This window comes from Phalacrocorax carbo, chromosome 3 (genome assembly GCF_963921805.1).
Source record: "Phalacrocorax carbo chromosome 3, bPhaCar2.1, whole genome shotgun sequence".
Lineage (NCBI taxonomy): Eukaryota > Metazoa > Chordata > Aves > Suliformes > Phalacrocoracidae > Phalacrocorax > Phalacrocorax carbo.
Window position 1 is genome coordinate 55,422,686 of NC_087515.1, and position 24,149 is coordinate 55,446,834.

Below are 24,149 nucleotides of genomic sequence, written 5' to 3' on the forward strand. Positions count from 1 at the left end.
GGGCATATTCCTTGCTCCACCTCAGCCAGAGTTCAGTTTTAGAGAAATCTTTTTTTTTTGATGATGATGACTCGTTCAGAAGAAAATAAGTCTTTCCAGTGTGTGCACTAGGTGCAATCCTGCAAGCACACAACTTGGTGGCAAAGTATCCACTGATACTGTGGCCTTGCTCTGATAGTAGTGTGTTGGCTGCCCTGGAGCTAGATTGGGGAATGAAGCCAGTCGGGGCTGAGAAACAAACCCCAGTGTCTCTCAAACTTTTTTAATGGTCTTGCACAGGAAGTTTGATAAAAGGGCAGAAGCATAGGGCAAGTTTTCTGAGGGTTGAGGCCTTTATAGAAGCAGACCACTGGTTTATTTTGAGGATGACTTTAATGAAGTCAACAGAATTAAATACTGCATCTCGAAGAAGGCTTTTCCAGTCGTCTTTCCCTACTTTCAACACAGTACATGCTGCTGAAGCAATGTCTTGATTCTTGTGTCTTGAAAAAGAAGAATAAAGTTATGTGTAACTGGTAGGATTTATTTATTTTAGAAAGCTTGAAGAGGAATACTGAATTTCAGTAGCTCCACAGTCTGACAAGCAGACTGACCCTGGCACTTCCCTTCATATCTTATTGCTTACTGATCTAAACTTAATTTTGGCAGCAGCAGCTAGATAACGCACAGAGTTGTGGAAAATAAAGCAGAAAAGAGCTGATTCTGAACTTCATTTACTTTGGTTGATCAGGCTGGAAAGTACTCTTAGCTTTAAATATTCTTTTAAACTTTCATCTATTCCCTAATTTCAGATATATTTTAAAGAAGAGAGGAAAACGATGCTGACAAAAAAACCCCTTATTTGATTGGAGCGATTAAATGAGTTTTTGTTATATAAGTCAAGAGAACAATCAACAAGATTTAATGATGGTTGTTTATATAAAAAAATTCTGGGAAAGAGGCAAAGATTAGGTTGATTTCCTTACTTTTTTGTTTAATTGTACTAACCTCTTTGAATGCTGTGCCTTTGACGTAAAACACAACATGAGTAGCAGGAACAGTCTTAATAACTCTATCAATCAAGAGCAATTATATTTACTGTTTTTACAGCAAGACTTGTATGTTCAGAGAGGAAGTTCAAGGTACCAGTTGTTCATTTTATGGGGTAAGGGGGAAAAAAACAGCAGAAGGAGGAGAATAAAAGTATGATTCAATGATAGGTGGCTGAAAAATGAGAATCTTTTAAAATTAATTTTGGAAGGGAAATAAATGCTAATTGAAACCAGGCTACTTCAGTTCTGAATCCAAACAAACGCTCTTTTTAGACAACTGTAAATTCATAACTTTTATTTCATTTTGGTTGCTTTTTGTGAGCGTCCTTGAATGAGAAATGTAAAATTTCAGAAGTGACATAGCTGTAGGTAATGACGTAGTTGTACCTCTATTAACATGAGTATTTAAAAAAAATACTGCACTCATCGGAGGTTTATTGCACGCAGAAAATGGAGTTTAAAAAGAAATTAGGGAGCTGCAGCTGAGAAGGCAGGAGGGAGCGCTTTAGGCATCAATGAATCTGTAAGGAGGATATCAAAATGATTCAAAGCATCTGTGTTTTCAGAGGAGCAGCTTTTATTCTGTTTGTTTCCTGATGCCAGTGGTAACTTGCACCTATATGCATAGAAAGGAGCCTCAAAGAAAGAGGTCCTTAATGTGCCAGCAGACCACCTTGGCTTTGGAGTGCAGTTTGTTCTCCGCACCCTATTTACTAACAGTTGGCATGTCTGCCCTTTCTGGGGATGTAATGGAAGCGTGTGAAAAAGCCAGTGTACAAACCCCTCTGCCCAATAAGTTCAGACAGAGGCAGCCTGGGTTTGGGGTGTTTTGGAAAGGAGTGACTACTCTGCTTGGCTGGAAGAAGGATTTTATAATTCATTGAGTCCAAGTTTATCAAGGTGTGTGCTCCCTGGGCTATGGCAAATATTTGGTTGAACTGAACCTTCCCACACGATTTAGCCTGTCTCTCTTCTCCTCTTGAATTATCTTACTATATAAACCAAATTTCCCAAATGGTTTTGCCTCTGTTGATGTGATTTTGTTTAGTCCTTTTTGCCTCCTGTTTTGATTTTTCTTAATGACAGTTGATAGAAGTTTTTGTATTTCTGTAGTCTGAGTGTCCTCTGTCGCAGTAGAATTCAATCAACAAAAACCTGAATCTGTGAAATCTTGATGCTGTTAAGAAAAAAAGCTTAGTCTTTCATACTTCATAAAAAAGAGTGGGACTAGTGATCAGTATGGAGCGGGATACAGCAAAGCAGGCACAGTATTTACTAATGCACTTTTTGTCCAGGCTTCACACTTTTATTACCAAAGGTTTGGCAAACTTGCTGTTGAATATGTATTTCATAGGTCGGTTTGCAAAGGTTTGAGATTTGAGGAGAGTTTTGTGCTGTTGTTCATTTATAACTATTTGAATCGCACAAATAAGGCATGCTTGGCCTATGTAACAGAATATAAAAAAATAAAACCTATATTACATAGCACTTCAATAAAGATATTCTGAAGAGAAACAGAAGAATAAAGGAGGCACTGTGTCATTGTTAAACGTCTTTGAGGAATACATGATGAACTGAAAGGAATGTGCAGAAAACATAATTGCCCTGGCATTTCTTACTGTTGTTCTTTTAACTGTAATTTAGGTGTCCTTCAGCTGTGTACCTTTCAATGCTATAAATTATTAGATTTATTAGATTAGTACTGTGCAGAGAAAACAAAAGGGTAATACAGAACGGGTCACAGTGAGTTTAATCTCATGCAGGACATTACACAGGGAGAGCAATTTCTTGGTGTAATCATTAAATTAATCAATATCAAACTCTCTAGTGACCTGGTTGCTTTTCTGTAATTCTGCAAAGAGACTAGCATCACCAACACCTTAAAAATCCCATTTTATCTCCTCCTATATCATGTTCAACTTTATGGGGGACAGGAATAAAATACTTTCTGCTTCTCCATATTTCTCAAGGCTCTTCAGGAAGCCTTTCCTGATGTTTGTTTTATACCTGTTTGGGGAAGATGGGGAGAACTAATGGAACTGGGAAATGTAACTTTTTTCTTGTTCTAGCTGTATCCATAATCCCATTCTTTGAAATATTAAGAAGTATTTTGTTTTCCCTTCTAAGGGAAATACAATTTGCAGAAAGAGATAATACAGGATTCAGTTTTGGGGACTTTCTTCAATTACCAGTTCCTGTGCTGATCTTTGTTTTCTATTAAAGAAATGCAGTAGTACATTTTCTCTGGAGGGATTTCAAAATATTTGTATATAAATTGCTTCACCAACCTCTAATATACATTTACCCTTGCAATGCATTATGTTAACTCTTTCACCACAAAACAGTATTTTCTAATGGGCTTAAATAAAGAAAATATACAGTATTTAGATAAAGAACAATGACATATTTATGAAGTGGGGTTGATATTATGCCATTTGCAATTTGGCCAGGGCAGCAAAGTCAGAGTTCTGAATCCTGTTGATTCATTGATGATCAGTAAACATCCTGATTTCAGTTAAATGTTTGTGCAAATGTCTACAGGATCAGAAAGCTTCTTAATATAATGCCAGAGCACTGCTTCAGTGTCTGCTCTTGTGGAATTTGTGAGTGATTATCAACACAGACATAGGCCTTGTCTGTGCTAAGAAATGATTAAAATCCCACAAACCTGTCTCTAGCTTTCTTTCTTGTAGACAAAAAGCCAAAAAAGGATTAATTGAATTTTTTTTCACAACTCCATGGGCAGCTTGAAACACATGGAGAGGTACAGCTTACTCCGTTCATTTCAACAGGACTGTTCTCTTATTTCTAGAGATCATAAGCTAAATGACATGCTAACTATTTCTTAGCTCTTTATTTACAGGCAGGAAGTGTTTTTAACAAGGATTGTCTTAGCCAATTATAATTAGAAAGCTGCCAGCAAACATAATGGATAAGAAACAGATTGTAAAGGTAAATGTTTGTCATTTCAGCTTTAAAGCACCTCATTAGTATGTAGGTTTTTTAAAAATTTGGAATATCTTGTTTAAAATGGTTTGGTTTTTTTTAAGTGAAATTTACACAAATGCATTTAGGCTTTTAAAAATTACACTGTTTTGCCATATAATCTATTCATGGATGCACGTTTTGCTGCGTGGCTTATATTGTGTCAGGAAGTTTTGGCAGAAGAGACCTGGGAGGATCTTATTCTGAATAACAGTCTTTTGATACTAACCAAAAAAATAATACTGAATGAATTCTCTTGTGGCTCAGTCAGTGACACACTTTTAATTCTTCCCTGATTGTTGCATGTGGGAAGAGGTAACATGTTCACACCACTTGTGTTACTGTCCTGTAGACTGTCTTATTTCTGTCGTAGCAGAAATCCCTTCTTACACCACCCACTGTGCAGAATGAAATCTTGTAGGCTCAGCTCCTGCAGACCTTGAAAAGTTCTTTTTCTCCAGTGCCATCTACATGCAAGACAAATAATGAGCCCAACTGTTGTTCACTCAAAGTTAAACATCACCTCATTCTACAAGTAGTTCTTCCTGGAGCTAGTAGGGTACTAGAAAGAGAAGGTGCTCCTCGGCACGAGCATCGCTGTGACCTGGGACAGAAGTGCCACAGTAATTGTAACAGAGAGGGAAGACTGTAAATTCGTCTGCTCTTGGTTAAATGCTTGTTTTGAGTCTTTTCAAAAGCTCAGTGAGGTGACTAAAAATTATCAACTTCTCATGTACTTTCACAAGTTATCATACAAGATTAATTTTTTTCTATCTAACATCAGCATCATTCCAGATTTAGATTTCCATTAGCTTCTCTGCAGGCTTAGTTTTCTGTCATTGGGGGTTGCAGATTGTTTTCTGTAGAAAAATACAGAAAACGGCATTTCTTCACATTCTTAGCAGGCAGCTGCTAGCAGGGCTGAATTTTCTGAAGACTTCCTGTTGTGTCTCTCTGGTGAAAACAATCCATCCAATTCTACCTAATTGCCTTCTGGGATTTACCAGAAGTTATGGCCTCCAGAGGAACCAAGTTGGAGGTCGCTTCATGATGTAGTAAAATCATTTTGCCTGGAAATCTCAGAAAATGACTGTAGCACTTCTGTGAATGAATTGCATACCGCTTTAGTTGCTTACCTTGTTTTAGCAGCTCTGGTAATTAGCAGTTTAGCAGTTTCTGGTCCTTTGCTTGAAGGATGACATCTTTCACATATACGTGTGAAATAAATACAAAGAAATCCTACAATTTTCTGTTTATCATTTTCCTTGTTCTTGTAGGTCTGAGGTCTTGTATGTTATTTGTGTTTACTGAGCAAGGTTTCAGAGAAGGGGGAATATCCAGGTCTGCTTTTACTTGCTGGGTAATAACTGACAGGCAATTGTAATACTGTGGTGCATATTTTAGAATAGGTTCCTATGTCATGAGCTTGCATAAAAAGGAGCTATTAGGTCCCTGTCAGAAAGATCTCCCCCAATTTCATCAAGTCTGTCTTATCTATTACAGACCATCCAAAATTATAAAGTTTCTGAGCACATTTCTCAGTGCTTGATCTGCTTGCGTTAGTCTTGTATATCAATAACACAAAAGCTACCGTAGCTACAGCAGAAAAAGATGGATCTTATTTCAAAGAGCTGCTTTACAAACCAAATCACCAGAAAGCACTTTGTCTTCCATGCCTCCTATTTGGACACCTAATAAAGTGACTCCTTTATCTGACAGTTTTATTTGTAGCGTAGGAAGGTTATCTGCACACCCATTTTTCTTCCTGTGAAAATCAATTTGTGTCCACACAAAAGTCCCTACATATTATGGAATTGTTATCAAACAAAACTAAACTTCAAGAAATTTCACTGTTGAGACTGATTCTTCCCTTCTCCCTCAGTTTCTGTAGCGCTCTTAAATTTACAGTCACATTTTTTTCCTCAGCCCTGTCCAGAGTAGTCTGGATTTTGCATCTTCAATCTCAAAAATGAAGCTTATCCATGGAATATATTCAGTGGTGGAAGTGGCACTGCCTGTAACGGTGGAGTTGCTGCCTCCTTTGACCTGAATGTCCATTCAGCCAGTGATTCACTCACTCTAAGCCCATCCTGCTTCTCTGCTAGACCCGTGTACAGGATTGCTCAGCCATTACGGATGCTTTTGTGCTTGGTGTTTTGGGATGGGGCTGACATAATCGCATTTACCTTGTGTAGTCATTTACCACTGACAGGTAGTACTGGCTTTTGGGTAATTATGAACAAGCCCAGATGAAGAGCTTCTCTCTCGCCTTTCTTCTGTCCCACCGGATGATGTTCATGACGCCTCCTTCCTCACATAATCCTAGCGGCAGGTATCTACCATGTGTGGTGTACAAGAGAATTGAGTGATAAGTTTGGAAAACCCATTGGTCTATGCACAGTCATAAACAAATATATTTCTCTTTTAAATGAAAATAGAAACATAAAAATATTTTTGGTCTTTATTTTAATAGGTATATGTTTCATGTTCTATGTTTTTTCTCTAAAGAGAAAATTCAGCTATTCCGGTATTTACCTAATTCAGTGGAGAAATAAGATGATAGTGCAGGATACAGAGATTTTTTGGTATCTCCACTTCTTTTCTGCTTCATGTTAAGCACACACAAAATAGAAAAAAAATTATTTTTGCATGGTATGTTGTCATGATTAAAGCAGGTTTTAGTCTTTCAGATAAAACTGCTGCTGAAACTATGTACTTAAAGCATACAATTTCAGTAATGAAATTGTTGTTTGTTCTTGAACCTTGGAAACCTGATTTAAGGAAAAAGATTGATTGGTAATATCAGCTCTTACTCATTGCATATGGATTTATAAATACCTAGAAGCTGAAATCGCAATTAGATCTTGAAAGAGATGAGGTTATTAAATAAATTGAACAGGACAAGTCATTATGTTGTATTTTCTGTTCCTGTTTGCTGAAGTTGTATATGATGATCTTCTTTCTACAATACAGTAGGGTTTTTTTATGCTAAGGTTTTTGAGAATGCTGGACAGTCAGTTGCCTTTACCTTGGCACAGCACCGAATCCAGATGCATCCTTTTTTGTTGTCTTGGCTTTGTGATTATTTATTGGTGTGCCCCTTCCAGGGAAATAATTGTCAAGCTACTTGTTTTTGAAATGGCATTTCTGGACAAGGATAAATGTAGTGCTGTTTTAAAAGTGTCTTTCTAGAAACTTGCAAAAACACTGTTTTAGATACTGGTATGCCATAGCTTTGGAGTTCAGCATATCAGAGCCTTGACCACCTCATTCAGAATTTGAAACATGAACTTAATCCACATGATATTATTATCAAACTGAAACCAAATAGAAGTTTTAGTTAAGGAAAATGTGTTCAGATGTGAAAATGTACTTCAGTGTTCTTCTGCATTGGTTTACTATAGTATTTCAGAGTTAATGGAAGTCTAACAGATGTTTTTTTGTTTGCACATTGTATATCTCTTTTTTGTTTAAATGTAATCGTGTCCAGGGCTATTCTCTCCTTTCAGTCATCTCCTAGGGAATAATCACAGAGAGAGAAAAGAGGGTTTGTACCAACTGTATTATTCATTGAATACAAAGTATGTATTTCCTAAAAACACATCACAAAGTTGTGATGGTGCCAGATATACAAATGAGCCCCATGGCAGAGAGAGTTAAGCCTAATGAGAGAAGCTGACTGTAGAGACCTAGACCATACGCAAGGCTGGAAAGGTCACAATGGTGAAGCGGGGATCGTATCCTCAGTGCAGAGACCCAATGCACACGCTTTCCACTAGCGTATCTCAAAGGGTAATGCCTCCCTTTTGTGGTACCTGCCCTGTATCTGTAGTGCTTTGGAAGAGGACCTTCTATCCCATTTGTTTTGCATCACTTCATATAAAAGGGTTCATTCTTGGTTGGTTTCTCAATTTAAAAAAAATATAATTATTGAGCACCCACTGAGGTACAGCCATTTATATATACCAACAGATGCTACAGTCCACTATATTTAAGGGCAAAGTGCCATTTAAAGCCATTATTTACAACCAAGTACACCTGTAGGTGAGAAAAAAAAGGTGTGTGCTTTAAATGTTTTTAAATAGAAACAAAGGTGAAATAAGTAGTATTCTCTGCTCATCATTGTTAGATTTGCTAATCTAGCATAATTTAATTTTCATTACTGACCTTTAAAGGGTGTGCTATGATCTTTTTAACACAACTTCTCTAATTTTCTTACAAATCTAATTCAAAAGTAAAAGTGAGGCAAGAATATGCAATCATTCCGGCAATTAATATTCAGAAACACAAGTAAAAAGTGGCTTGACAAAAGGGAATTGGAGATTTCAATAGACCTGACATAATACACATTAACCCCTACATCTGCATACCTGAAACCTTGGTGAATTAAAACAGCAGTGCTAAATCATGGGTTAAGCAATGCTGCCTATTGAATCTCTCTTCTGTGAGCACTAGTGTAGAACACACTCCCTAAATGAAGATACGTATTGATCAGGTGAATGAAGAGTGATCAGGCTTTCCATTAAATGAGTTACAGGTAAAGTATAAAACTGTTGTATGTGTTCTGATACATATGTTCAGATATGCAATGAAGTCTGAAATAAAACCTCAAAGCTTTTTATTTCTTAAAGTGGTTTTACAAATATTTTAATTGTGCTACAGCAGCATGACATTTTGCATTTTTACCTTATCAGTGTGCCTCTTAGCTTCAGGATCAGAGTTCAACTGATAAATTCACACTTAGAAACAAAAGTAAATACTGTTAAATATGGGTGGACTATTGTCAAACCTACTTTGTGATTAAAAAATCAAGGAGCTGAGTGGCACAGATCATGTATTTTAATTAAAGAGTTGAAGGGTTTCTTGCCACTTAAACACAGAAAATCAGAATGTCTTCGGGTTTTTGTCCTTCACATTATGTGTGTATGTGTGTTGCCTGAAACTGATTACCTCATTCCTTTGTAGTCATGAGACACAGACCACCTGTTGGGATCATCCTAAAATGACTGATCTCTTCCAGTCCTTAGGTGAGTTTATTTCTTAAAATGAACCATTATGTGATGTTCATTCCATGAGCAAAAGCTTGCATTTGTCTGCTGACCACATCTGAGTTGCCATGAACTGTGTGTAACAGAGCATTTCCCACTTTGCAGTGAGACATGCTTTGCAAGAGACCTACTGCCTTGATCACGTCATGTTTATTGCCTTTCACTAATTTTAATTCTGAACAATATGCTCTGACCCTATACTTTAATGTAGTATCTTGCTTATTTCTCTTAAATCCATGAGGGATTGTCCAATGATGCGGGCTGCCTGCATGTTTAAAGCAGGACGCTGGTCTGCAGGGAACTAATTTTTGTAATAAATCAGAGCAGCTACACTATCAGTAGAGGCTAGACCATATTATGGTACAACTAGCTCAACATGCCCTGCTAACATTTACATGTACTGTGAAATCTCCCTTTCTAAGGAGTGAAAGGGTATAGCACTGTTACGTGAGCTTTATTCTAAAATAAAGCTTATGGCTAGCTGACTGTCCCTTTCAAAGCACTGTTTACAAAGTCATGGCATAGAAATTATGGCTTAAAAAGACATTTGTTTCTCTGTTACTGTGACCACTGCTGCACTCCTGTTCCTGTATGGTGCCTGATGGAGTTGTAAATTTTTGAGAAACATACTGCATTTGAGCACTTGTATGGAAACTACTTGATACTGCATAATATATATGTAAAACTTTTATTCCATGTATGTATATTACATGTACCAAGATGGTGCCAGGATTTCTGGTGTGCCAGTCTCTGAAGGCCCTGGATTGTCAGAGTCAGGAGGCTTTCCCTGCAGGTGGATTGGACTGAGGTCCTGACTTCTCAGCTTGTTTTATTTGTTCTGATATATCTTAATTCATTGCAGAGAAGAGAATGGATATCAGACTTCTTCCAAAATGTATATGTAAATGAAACTTATGGACTCTCTTCTTAGGGCTGCTCATATTTCTGTTCTGCTGTTTCAGCTGACTTGAACAACGTACGCTTCTCTGCCTACCGTACAGCCATCAAAATCCGAAGACTGCAGAAAGCACTGTGTTGTGAGTTTGGCCATTGAGAAAAATTGTTTTTCTGCAGTATTTGGGGAAGGGAGGGTCAGCTTAAGTCTAACAACATTAATGTTTAACAAGGGACCGTATACAACCTTGACAGATTGTCAACCAACAAAATGGCAGGAAGAATTGCCAATAGTAGCTATCATTATTGCAAATAAAATGAAATAATGAAAAAGGGGCGCAGCAGGTAAGTTGAAATGGTATGCCCCCTAAGAATACGTTGAAAAGTGACAGGAAAATAAATATTGGACCTCTTGGCTATTGCACAATGTTCCTGATACAAGCTGATACAAAGCAATGTGATATGATGTGAGGTAAAACCCTGACTTTTGACATAAACTCAGGTATTTTATTATATTTTAGAGGGGTTTGTGTGTTTACTGCTGCTACATATAACTTAGAAAATATTCCTCCCTCTCAGAGAGAATATCTTGCTGTGTGGATTCTAGTTAAAGAGGAGATCAGGCCACTCAAAGTGTAATAGGAAAAGATACAGATCTCTGTAGTTAGTATTGCTGTAGATTTTAATCACAAAAAGCTAATAGGGCAAAACAAAATATTATAACAATGAAAGTATGTATATATATTTTGGGGATGTGGGGAAGGGTCTTAAATTTAGATAGGAAATAACAATGCATTTAGTATGCACATTGGATATTCTGCCCAGACCTGTGTTGGCATTTGTCTCTGTTCTTAAGCAATCTAATAATTCAGCCACAGTCCATACTGACGAGCACATGGATTTCATCAGCAGGAAAGGATAGGTGTCTACTGAGTAGGCTCAGCTGTCTAAACTACTTCATTTCCAAGGTTCATGTTTGTGTATCCTATTTTCTGTTATAGATTTGCTAGGTATTTAAAAAAGCCTTTCATATTATATCACAATTATGATTTAATTCAGCAGCAAGTTGCATGATTACCATGTTTAAAGTTTAGCAGCCTCAGAAGTGATGGATCAGGAAGTCTTGTCCTGGCCTCTGGACTTGGGACTTCTCTGAGTCACACAGCAAGTACCACGCTGTGGTTCTGGGCTCTTGCTGGAGTCTCCTGTTCAACGCAAACTCGGAGTACTCTTTGGAGTCATCCTGCCACTGGTATTTCTGCATTGTCCTTGAGAATCAGGCTGAGAAAAAGAAAGATGATACTTCCTAGGGGGAGCTGAGCTGGCTTGTAACTGTTCAATGTGTACGGAACTAATAGTTTGTCATAATACAGAAATTGTTTATGTTACAGATAGAGGCAAGATATGGAGACGAGGAAGATAACTGAACGGGCAAAAAGCTTAGAAGGAAGTGAGATTTTGCGAGAAGGCAGAGAAGAGAGGGTGTGTGGAAGAAAACTAGCTGAAACAACTGGGGAGATTAAGGTGGACAAAAAGAAAGTGCAAAATTGTTGTAGAGATAATGAGAATATTAACTTTAAAAATTATTAGGACTATGAATGGAAAAGAAAATACGTAGAAACACACATCTACTGGAAAGAAAATAGGGTGAAGTAGAAAAAACAGAAACTGGACAATTTTGGAAGGACATGAGTTGTGAATGAGTGTGAAGGTCATAGAACTTCAGAAAGGTATAAACAGCTGGTATAAAAATGTTGTACAATGCTAACAAATTTTCTTGTTTAAACTCGAGTCCTTGCTGTGGAGGGACTTTTCAGCCCTGAAGGGTGTACAGTACTGCAGTCTGAGTAGGAACACAAGAAGGGCAAAGCCATCCTAAAGATGCAAGCAAGGAAGGAGTTGTAGAAAGCAAGGTCCCTTCCCACCCTCCAGGTGGTTAGTTTTCCTTCCAGTCTTAGAAGACAGCGGTCTGGTCTTGGCAGTAGCTTCTTGGCTGGACTTCAGATATGCATTATACCAAATGAAGCTGTGCCTGAGGTGCTAGCTAGCTACTGCAGGAAGGTAGAGCACATACATGCGACAGCGCAGGCTCTTGGGAGTACCTCTTGCCACTCACTCATATACTCTGCTGGCTTCTCACAGACTTTCAAATCAAGTTTGTGATCTTGGGTTCAAGTTCTTACATTTGGGAAAAAGCAGAAGCTGTTCCTTGAAAGGTTTTCTGTTGGTATTGAAAGAAAAACTGTATTTCTTTGGCATGGCCTAGGGCTTTTCTGTGCAAGAGATATGGTCCCACCCAAGGCTATCGTTTCATCTCCCAGCAAGACACAAAAGCGTTATAGGCTTTCTGCTTATCAGTGCACGGGGTATAAAGTATGCATCAACATGTACCTAAAAATCAAAACCAAATCAAGAAACCAGAAAGCAAAGTAAAATTCTCATTGTGCATGCTGCTCCCCAGGGAAGAGTGAAAAAACAGACTGCCCATGATGGGTGCTAATCATGCTGCTTATTTCTGACAGGCATACAGACTGTCTAGCAACCTGTATAGAGCAAACTTCACTTTCATTGCTTCTTATAAGCTTTGAAGAGGATTGTACTTCCTGCTCTTGCTTTTACTGCAAAATATATCAGTTTCTGTAATAACTGTAATGGTTAGCTCTCCTCATTCACAGATTTCAAAAGTGCATTCCTATCAAAGTGAATATTGTCTCCAGTTTCAGGGGAGGGAGGTTGAATGGAGAACAGAGGGAAGTTTTTTAGAAGTAAAGAGAATATTCCCGTTTGAAAGAGCTAGGAGTAAAACTGTCATCTTTACAAATCCAGTCTGCCTCATTATTTATGAAGCCCTTTGCTTGCTCCATCTCTCTGCCGCATGGGATGCAAAACAGCAAAAAAGTCTTTGTCTTTATTACACATATTTGACAAAGAATCAGTGTGATTTGTGAGAACCAACATTGTGGATTTTTAAGACAGACATTGCAGGCCACAAAGCTAAATGCTACAACAATTTTCTGTCTCCAAACAGGAACTCATTATGATGACACAACTTTAAGACCACCTTCAAAAATATAATCAGTGCTGTTTCTTTTGTCATTGTTTTCTTAGCTGATTATTTCTTGCCGTAGAACAGGTCAAATTCCCTTTGACTGATGGTTCTTGGCCTGATTCTGTTCCATGAATGGCTGCTGAGACAGCCAAAACACAGCATGTGCTAGCACCTCCTCTCTGAGGAAGGGAAGAGCGGTTAAGCCCTATCTAGAATTCTTTTCTGGACCCATTTGTTGGTGGTTTTGTTTTAAGGTAGGGAAAGAGTCGTCTTCTGTGCCCCTGCCATTCATCCTCTGGTCTGAGTTACTTTAGTCTTCTGTTGCATTTCCTGTAATTTTGGCTGCGGATGGCTTTTAAAGATGTGTGGATGCAGAATGCTTCGGAAAGGCTTGTGCGCTAAGGCAAAGAAAATGTCAAAACAAATCACTAGAAAATGAGGTCATTGTAAACTGTAAAATGTGACAAATTGCTGTCGCAGCCGCAGTGTGTGTGTAATGACAAAGGCCTTTTTGGTGAGAATTTCAAGGGCACAGCTGGAGCAGGATACACAGTTCCACTTGCACCTTGATAGATTTTTGACTTTGCAGTGAGGACTGGTAACACAGTATTAGTGCTATACAAGCAGGTTGCGGAGTATGTAATTTGAGAACTGCACTTTGGAAAACTTTGCTGTTGCCAAATCTCTTTTCTGAGTCTTTGGTCTTGGTCAGTGTCAAAAAAACATGGTTGTGGGGAAGTTATTCCCTCCTACTCCTCCCACCCTCCTTTAGAAGTGGGAAATAGTCATGTTTCATCTTGTTCTGTTTATTTGGAAAGTAAATTCTGCAGAGACTAATATATGTGTGTATGTACCTACATATGTGTATTTCTTCTTCAGGAAGCTGAGGAAAGTTGCAGGTTGGAAAGAACAAATGCTTAGCTTCTGTCTCAGATTATGTGGGGCAGAGAGAAGAATGGGGCCAGAGAGATTATCCCATGTTGCAGTTGTACCGGGCAGCTATGTAGCACCAGACCCTGACTACAAATATTTTATTCTCATGCAGCATACTGTAGCTTGTTTTCAGGAAATGATATTGCCCCAGATACTGAAGTGTACTACTAGAAAGGAAAAAGGGAACAAAACCACCGTGTATATTCAGAATTCAGTCACTGAGCTCCTCTAGGTGATTTAAAATTTAGGAATGCCAGTAGGAATATCAACTGCACAAAGCTAAAGAATGAACATTAAGGCACACAGGACTAAAAGGGAGAGCTGTGTAGGCTTCCCTCAGCCATCCAGTCTTTTGCAGGAACTGCTATCATTCACAAGGTCTCTCTAATGCAAAAGCTCCATAGCAATGCCTGCCTATTTTCTGTGGGGTTACAGCAGCCTCAACTTTGCCATTAGCAACTGCATGTCATTACTTGGCCCTAAGTCAGTCGCTCACATCTGCTTGAACTCGGCTGAATGACGTGGTTTCTGTTTATAGTTTTCCTTTTGGAAAGCCTCTTCACTGCAGAAAGGAAAGAAATGACCCTTGTGTCCACTTGTTGGTTAACAGCAGGATTGGTCATTCAGCACATCTAAGCAGGTGCAGAATGATACTGCAAAAAACATGAAAAGCTGTGTACAGTAGGTTTCATGCCAGCAATGACATGTGAGTCTCAGCTTAGCTTTTCCCCATCTGCATAAACGCAGTTTGTTTAAAAACATTCAGAAGCAGAAATGTGATGAGAAAATAATCTTTCTTTACATCAGCCCAATCCAGGGGTGCTGCTAGTGGGTAGACCTTACCATGGCAGGATAACTGCCTGTATCCAAAGTTCATTCAGCCAGGTGAGTGCTGAAGTAAGCAGGGGTGGAAGTAATTTCCTCTGGTTGTTCTCCATGAATGGTGCCATCCAAAAGTGTAAGTTTTGCTTAATTTGCTTTAGTACAGCAGCAGAGCTTCCTTTTAGTATGAAAATACTGAAAGTACCTCTCCTAATTCCCTCTAGAATCCTTTGGCAGAAACATGAATTTGAGATCTTATGCTGGCAGATCAAGACATGAAGTTAGCAGGCTTACTCCAGTGCCTGTTGAATTGCTGTTTCCAGTGCAAGGATGGTTATGCTAAGCCAAGCCCAAAGGCTGCAACTTTCTGGCATTCCAAAACATTCCAAGTTTTCACTGGCTTTAAAAAGGGCAGATTTTGGGTGCTGTCAATCTCTTTTAGGAAGCGGCTTACCTGCTTTTAGCCAACCATTAAGTACATTACAAAAACAGGTTGAAAAAATATCACTGCCAAACTGGTTGCAATAATTTTGAAGTTTGGGGTTTTTTTTCCCCCTGTAGGTCATGAAGGAAAAGCATGAAAAGTGGCCATCTCTCCCGAATGCAATATTTATGTGATTGGATAGCGTGTTATAGTTTTGCACTTGGCTTCACCCCACACACGCCCCTGTCAAAAAAATAGCCTGTGTTGCATTGTGTGTGTGTTTTTTTGCTTTTGTTTTTAAATGTCTGTGAACCTCCTCCCAGTGTATTACATATTTTCCAGCTGCTGTAGAAGATTCTGCTGCAGTATACTGCCAAATACCTCAGGTCAAACTAATGGCAAGGTATTTTGCTGCAGTTAGCAATCTGCCTGTTCAGTAAATACATGGCTGGCATTTGTTTGCAAGCGCAAGAGATGGGCTTTTAGAGAAAAAGAAAATAAAAAACAAACAAACATGAAAGTCTGCAAATCTGATGCTGTAAAGTTAGAACAGAATGTACAGGTGTCAGTGATGGAGAGAAGTAGTAAGGACTGTGAGGGTACTGTTTCTCATTTTAGTTGATGTTAGGAAGTATAACAGTGATGTGAGGAAGGGTAGATGGAGGAAATGGGATTGGTAATGTGACCTTCTTTTGGCCTATAACCTTATCTTTTGGTAGATGCTCGTTGAGTTCTTGAAAGGATTGCTCGTAGTGGTTAGTGTCGTCTTGCTCCTGTTTTTTTCTGCTATACTTATTTTCCAGCCCAAGCTAGACTTGCCTGATTTGTACAGACTGCCCTTCTGGGGTCCTTATTTAACATTATCGGTGCAGAATAATTTACAACACATCTGAATTGTCATGTTTCGTTTCCTTTGAGAGATGACATTTATAGTGTAAATGTGTTACTGGCTCTCCAGAAACAGCTCTGTATGAGCTCAGAATATACTTGAACTTCATGTTGTATACACTGTAGTAAGCATACTGATATATTGCAACTATTTTTTTTTGCTAAAGATCTTGCTTCTATCAAAATATATCACTGAGGATTATACCAGTCTTTGTCTTACATTACTATTCCTTCTTTTACACCAAAATAAGTTTTCTCTTTTCCACTTCGTTTTGCAAAAGGAGTTAGAAGAACTCATCGACAGCTTTTTATTTCCACCATGGAAAACACAGATTTTCACAATTGCAATCATGTTTCTGTGGTTTTCGGGGCAAAACCCCTGTCACCTCTAAGATGTCTATAGCATCACAACCTGCTCATCGAAAGCATGCTGTAATAAAGGAGATAAAAATATTTTTCATGAAAGCATAGCATTTTGTGTTCTGGACAACTACAATGAATAATTGCCCTGTGCCCCTCCCTGCTTGCTTTTTACCCTTAATTTAGGAATTGCTATTCAGTTAATCAGGCCTCAGTACATTCCTACTGCATTTAAGAGAATATTGTTACCTAAGAATTTGCTTTGCTTTACATTTAATCAAAAGTGATAGTCATTTAATGGGTTTCTGCTCTATGGTAAATGCTAAGAATCCTTTAAGCCTAGTGGACTCCCAGTGTGCATACATCTGAAGTTAGGATCCTCTGCATGGTGGCTTTTTAAATGTTCTTCTGAGCTGTGCAGTGTCACTATGGTGTTCTTGTTCATTCTTTTTTTTTTTTTTTAATATATAATACCAAAATGCTGTTGACTTCTCACAGAGAACAGTTTTTCACTATAAGGTTACTAAATGAAAGCTGCTGCTTGGCTAATTGTTTGCGGTGTTTGCTACAATATGCACATGACAAGTATTGTGTGGGCATCTATATTCATGCCTTTTTTCTTTTCTTTTTTTTTACCACCTGTTGCTAGTGGACCTGTTGGACCTGAACGTAACAAGTGAAGTTTTCAAACAGCACAAGATGAGTCAAAATGACCAGCTGATTGGTGTCCAGGACGTGATCAGCTGTCTCACTACCATCTACAGTGGACTTGAAGAGAAACACAAAGATATGGTGAACGTTCCTCTCTGTGTAGACATGTGTCTTAACTGGCTACTCAATGTATATGATAGGTAAGTAACAAGTCTTTATTCACAGTGTGTACCCCAGGAATTTAATGTAATATTAACGAAGTATGAACTATGGAGACAGAATTCTTAATTTTTGCACATGCGACTTATCAAAAATATTAGACTTATGGGACTGTTGGATATTTTTTCTGAGTTACTTTCTTCAGGAAGTGTCTATGATAAAGAACTTCTTATGGCTTTATTTTTTTTTCTATTAATAAAAAGTTATATCTTTTGATATTTTTGCTCGGTAATGAAAGCGCAGTTGCTTGCAGTGAGATCTTTCTTACACTGTCCTGCTGAGATAAACTAACTGATGTTACGCTGCTTTTATGTTACTACCAAAGAAACACTGAAAGGATTTCAAGACATGTAGAGAACTTGATACTCTGCTGTCCTCATTTCAGCTGGGATAGAGTTAATTTTCCTCCTAGTAGCTGGTACAGTGCTGTGTTTCGGATTTAGTAGGGGAATAGTGTTGATAACACACGGATGTTTTAGTTGTTGCTGAGCAGTCCTTACACTAGACAAGGAATTTTCCAGCTTCCCGTGCTCTGCCAGGTGTACAGGAAGCCGGAGGGGAGGGGACACAGCTAAGAGAGCAGATTAAAACTGGCTGAAGGGATATTCCATACCATATGATGTCATACTCAGTATATAAACTGGCGGGAACTGGCCGGGGGTGGTGATCACTGCCTGGGGACTGGCTGGGCATTGGTGGGTGGTGAGAAATTTTGTCATGCAACACCTGCTTTGTATGTTTTTATTATTGTTACTACTACTACTATTTTAATTTATTTCATTTCAATTATTAAACTGTCTTTATCTCAACCCACGAGTTTTCTCACTTTTACTCTTCTGATTCTCTCCCCCATCCCACTGGGGGAGAGTGAGCGATTGGCTGGGTGGTGGTCCTACTGTAAATTCCTACTGGCTGTGTTCCTGCTGTAAATGTTCCAAATTTCCCAGATTGCTTGCCATTCATACCAGAACCTATTTCTCCACAGGTGGGGACAGTTTTGTTATTTCTTTTATACTTAGTTACTTGCATGCCATAATCCCAGCTGAGCTCCCTGTGCTGAATCCTCTGTCAAATAGCGGTTAATCTGATCTCAGTGCTAAAGCCTGTCTGATTCTGGAGGGTTAGTGGTGTCCTGGTCCTGGTTCACTTCCAGCAGAGTCAGCTCCTGCCTTGTATCAATTCTGAGTGCTGGTGCTATGTAATTCACGTGCCCTGGTCCTGGCAGCAAAGCTGGATCTCCCTGGTGGATTGTGAGTTTGCCTCAAGAATGTTTCTGGATGCTTACAGGAAGAACTTGTGCATTTAAATAAACCCACATCTGCTGTTTCTAGAGAGAGCACTGATTCTCAGAGGACATGAAGTCCACTCCAGCAGCCCCTTGTGGCTTTTGGCCAGTCCTTTCTGAGCCCCCAGACACTTCTTTCTTTTGCCGAATGTCAAACTCTGACCTCTCTGACCTGCCCCATGTCAGCCTGCATGACCTACAGGCAGTTTGTTTTTATTTAGTTGTGCCTTTGAGTCATGAGTTTGTTGCTCATTTTTCTTAGTGGTATTTACTATTTTTATCTCCCTTCTGTAGTAAAAACTGGGAAGAGACTCGGTTCCCATCAGCTACTCCATTCACTATAAGGTATAACCTTACATTGCTTGAGCAAAGGCATTTCAGGACTCTTCTGGAGCCGACTATAAAGATGCAGCACTGCAACACATGGGGTGGTCGCTTCAGTGTGTCTAATTGAATATAGGCTTTAGTTCAGAGTTATACACAGAGTTACAGATTAGAATTTCTAAGCTGCTTGAGGCTGGCTAGCAAATTTCTGTCCTTTCTCCCCATTTGAAGATGGAAAGAGCAAAAGTATTTCTTGAGTAATGATAGAAATTCTTATGCCTGGCTTTGCAAAAGAGAGCTGTTACTTCTTGGTGTATGTATTATCTTCACTACATTCACTCACTTAATCAGTGCCAAATTCTAACAGTTCATAGGTTTTTTGTTTTTTTCCCCCCAGAGGATTACACACCAGTACTGCTATACTTTGTGGATATTTTACTTTATTTTATTTTTATTTTAAATATTGTGGTAGAGGAGAGGGAAGAAGAGAACAAAGTACGTACCATTTATCATTTAAGTGCTGACTGCCTATTATACTTTGCCATTCAAATATTGCTTTTTATTATAGTAACATTTCTGTTAGTTGGACTCATCATTCCTGCTGGGAAACTGGAGAGCCCATCAAATGACAATTATTTTTATTTTGCAGAGCTCTGTATTGTGGGTGAATAAACACATCACTTGCAAATAGAGGAGTAGGTCAAATGGGTTGCTTGACTTAAATGTTATTGGTTATTTAGAATAAAAGACTTAATAATGTCAGATAACTTTTTGTAGTTACTGGTTGGGTTTTTTCCAGATCACAAATCCATTATATTTTCTATAGCTTACCTTTGCTTCCTAACTTCAGTTAGAAGTCAGTTGTTTAATCTGTTCATATTTAAAATGCATGTAGTAATCAACAAACCTTTCAGTAATATTTCCTCATGCTCCTGTTTCCCTTGATTATTATGTTGAAAGCATTAGTGTAGATGATTCTTCAAGCTGATGAAAGACTTCAATCTTTACTCAAACTTTGACTAATGGAGGATGAAGGTTTTCTGAGATAAAATTACCTTTTACAGCGTTTTCGCTTGCTCCCCTTTCAAATCCAGTCCAGGGGAAAAAAAAAAAAGCTGAAGGAACAGGCACAATTTTGAGCTGCCTTTTTTTTTGTTTGGCCTTTAAGAAAGCACTAATTTGTGTCTTGGCATTTCCACTGTTCGTTGCACTGGTGTTATACATGTACAATGTTTCAAATCGTTAAACTGCCTAAAAATGTTAGTTGCATGCAATTAACCTGAGATTTAATTACTGATGCACAGATTGATGGCAAACTGGGTAGTTCTTCAGATTTACCTACAGATTTCTTTGGCCCTTAAAAAGAACCAATTTATTTTTAGAAATGGTAGGCAAGTCTGTTGTGTTCTGGTATTTTCTGACGCATCAGGAACGATTTATTCTTCAAGCTGAGTGGAGGAGAGAAACACTACATTTACTTGGTGACTTTTACTCCCTCAAGGACTCCAAGGTTGTTGCAGGCAGCAACATCTGCCTGGTAAACTTTTGCCAACGTTAAAGCTCCTTGTTTTGGTTACTTGAGATTTTTTTTTTTTTTAATCTAATCATAAATGCGTTACAGTGTAAAATGATGACTGTGGAGGAAATTGCTCTGTGAAACCATTTGGTGAGGCCTGTGTTTGAATCATCCAAAAGCAATAGCTGGTGGTTATAGTTCTGGGCTGTATACTGCTAAATTTGCTAAAATCTCCAAAAATTGTTTATATGAAATGTAGCTTTCAGTAGTAATGGAATAACTCAACAGCCCTTGAAATTAGTTGGTTTAGATATTTTAGTCTGCTATACATAATATAGAATACATATACTAGTTGTGAGAGATGACTCATTATTTCAATCAAAATTACCAATGTACATAAAGAAACTTTTACATTCGCTGTTTTTAAAGTCTTGCAATGTTTGTCTGGCTTTTTGTATTTCAACTTTTAACTTTTGTTGATGATTTTTTTTTTTTTGGTAATGTTAGGATGCTTTTGATAATGCGTTCTTTTAAATTTAATTTATTTGGCACATTAATCTATGAAGGGTATCTATGGTATGGCACATATGCTAATGTTTTCCGTATGATCAAAGCTGTCATTTCTGATCGTTTTCTATGGCCCAGGTTCTCCCTGAAGAATTACAGCTTTGTTATGTATTGCTGCACTTATACACCTGACAAATTCTAATGCCAGGTTGAGTTAATATCCCAGGCCTTACCAGCATGTTAAGTTCAGCAAAATGTGAACTTCTGAGGAATGAGAAGGATGAGACGCCTGCTCAGTCAGCCCTAACTTTATGCCCTGGTTTTGACAGTAGCTGATGGAAATTTTCTGCATGCACTCCAGTTGCATTCCTTGTGTCGATTATAGTTGTCTTCGTTCATACAGGACGCTGCGTGAGCAGCTTGGGCAGGCTGTGATAGTAGTAAGCAGTGCTCTAGGAAGGACATGGTCCTCTGTAGGGCAGGAAAATGAGCTCCTTTTACTCCTCTGTGGTTGATCAAGGGGAAACATCTGTGGGGACCGTCAGAATCTACCAGGCTGCCTCCTGCTGCTGGGTTATGTAGATAACTGATAGCTGCTGTCCTTGGTAGTCCTTAATTGTAGTGTCAACATTGACTAGGCTTGACAGCTCTTTGATGGAAGTCAGAACTGAAGGGGGCTCATCATCTTACTTCTGCAGTTTTCCTTGCTAGTCCCTGATGTTTTTATGCTACTTCCCCCCCACCCCGGGGGACATAGGGTTCCTCTGGACTTGATAATGCTTATCTTGTTTTCTTTTGATTTGCTAGTCATCTTTATGTATTCTTGTTTGCAATCTCTTGTACTTAACCTTGTCCCCTTTCTGGCAACTTCTTGTTATCTGGCTAACTCCTGTGTGCAGCTGTGCCCATCACTGTTCATCCCTTTGGTGTTCCCGTTATTCACACACTTAGGTAAAATGTTTTCTGTTATGTCTGGTTATGCCATTGCGATGCTACAGAAGACTTGCATACCATTGCTGGTAACAAGTTTTGTACGTTTATACTCAACCATCTAATGTAAATTATATCCTGATTAGTACATTTACAATTTACAGGTGTCACAAGCCTCTGTTTTGACTATGGTGTAGACTCTGTTTGTGTGTTAAAGGAGTTTGGGGTCCTAATTCTGTATCAGGTTGTTAATTAGAGAAAGGAGTTAAGTTTGCATTTGACGGTTTCATGATTATGGAATGTTTTTGGAAAGTTCGCTAAACTCATTTTCCTGGAAAGATGCACCTTCAGATAATTTTAACCCTGCTTTAATGTCTGTCATTGAGTTTCCTAGGTGTTTGAGCAGAAGGTTCAGGATTTAGCATGCTGTTTTGCAGCTGAGATGTTCCTGTTACCAAGTAGTGCTAAGCTATATTATGTGATTCCAAAGTGCTCCACACAGCTTATGCCTGAGGCAGTGAGGTTTGGATCATAATTGTTTTGTTTGTTTGGAGTTCAGTTGGTATAGGATTAGCAAGGGAACTCGCGAGGCGTGGCTCATGTCTACTGCTCCTGTTAGCTGTGTGCTACCTGTTCTTCTGCCCCTCCTCTCTTCTGCATCCTCTAGTTTAAGTATCTCCTGTAGTAAGATATACTATAAGTTTCCCCTTTCTCTTCCAATACTACAACTGTTTCTAGCTTACCCCTTTTTCCTTCATTTGCTTATGTTATTGTACAGTAGTGACAGTCATCAGTTTTTATATAGAGTAGCTTTTTTTATATTATTTGCAGCTGTCTTGGGTCTCTGAAACAACTGAATGGTTGCTCTTTGCTTGGATGGAGAGTCCAAACTATGCAACAAAGTTGTATGTGCTCCAATCCCAGTCCAGCCTCTCTACCCATGCAGCATGGTACCATCCCTTGCCCTTGATCAAATGATCTAGTTAGCTGATTCCCCACTAAACTAGTCCTCTCTGTAGTATATGCTTTCAAAGCACTCTCCTTACCGTGCCTGGAAATGGAGCGCACCTTTTGTAACACCTATTTTAGCACGTGTGAAAGTTGAGTTACTTCTGGGTTCTGTGCCACCTCCTGACTGGAAGTGGTTGAAGGTGCGACAGGGACATTGTACGTGGGGCAGATAGGCCAGAGCCTGCCTGGTGCATATGTAGAGACAATGGAATCACCTACAAACCCAAGGATTTCTTTATTTCCTCATTCCCCTCACCTCTTTCCTCTCCCCGTCCCCACTAAAAAAATTAAATTCCCATTCATTTGGGGAAGGAGAAGAATGTCAGCATCACACTGTAAGGGCAATGAATCCTTAGGCTTTGTATTGCCTGGGGAAAGAAGGACAAATGGACTTTAGTAAACAAGAAAAGTGCTTCTGACAAGCAGCTATAATGATTTTGACATTTTTCACTTGAAGATAGGTCAGAGGTCAATAATGTGCCATTTTTGTACTGTCTTTCACTGGTGTACTGAGAGAGAATGGACAACTTTGCTCTCAACCAGTTAGTAGAGGTATAATGGTTCAGACTTCCATGCATCAGGATCAGAGCAAAAAACATCTGAGCTGCTTAAAGTGGTCTTATTAATTGACAAGCATGTATGTATTGCTATAGTGAATCTGAATAGTGTGCTGACACTTAATTTTAAATGCTTGACCCATAAATTTTGTATGAACTCAAGCATTAAAAATTTTCCTGAACCTTCACAGTGTAAGGCCTTGATTTTTAGACATTTGTATGCACACTGAAATTAGATGGTTGTGCTGCCATTCAGAGGCACCTTGACAGGCTGGAGAAAGGGGACCACAGTTATCTCCTGAAGTTCAATGAATGGAAATGCCAAGTCCTCCCCCAAGGAGGAACAAACCAATACACCGGTACAAGATGGGGGGCAACTCTCTGGAAAGCAGCTTTGCAGGAAAGGCCCTGGGGCTCCTGGTGAACACCAAGTTGAACATGAGCCAGCAACAGCTTCTTGTGGCAAAGTAGGCCAACAGTTTCCCAGGCTGCATTAGGAAAAGCCTTCCCAGCAGGTTGCGGGAGGTAATCCTTCCCCTCTACTCAGCACTGGTGAGACACTTCTGGAGTGCTTCTGTGTCTAGTTCTGGGCTCCCCAGGGCAAGGAGAGACATGGGCAAACTGGAGTGAGTCCAATGAAGTACCATGAAGATGATTAAGAACTTGGACTGTCTGGTGTATCAGGAGAGGCTGAGAAAGCTGGGACTCTTCAACC

At 39.0% G+C, this 24,149-nt stretch overlaps 1 protein-coding gene across 6 annotated transcripts in view; it reads left to right on the forward strand.

The window, feature by feature from the left end:
- The window catches only part of UTRN (utrophin), a 383,596-nt gene that overhangs the window by 306,687 nt on the left and 52,760 nt on the right, over window positions 1-24,149 (forward strand). For all 6 annotated transcript variants that reach the window (XM_064446971.1, XM_064446972.1, XM_064446970.1 and 3 more), the window contains 3 exons: window positions 8,982-9,043; window positions 10,027-10,101; window positions 17,084-17,285. In XM_064446971.1, coding sequence (XP_064303041.1) covers window positions 8,982-9,043; window positions 10,027-10,101; window positions 17,084-17,285 — 339 coding nt within the window. The remainder of the gene's footprint in view (window positions 1-8,981; window positions 9,044-10,026; window positions 10,102-17,083; window positions 17,286-24,149) is intronic.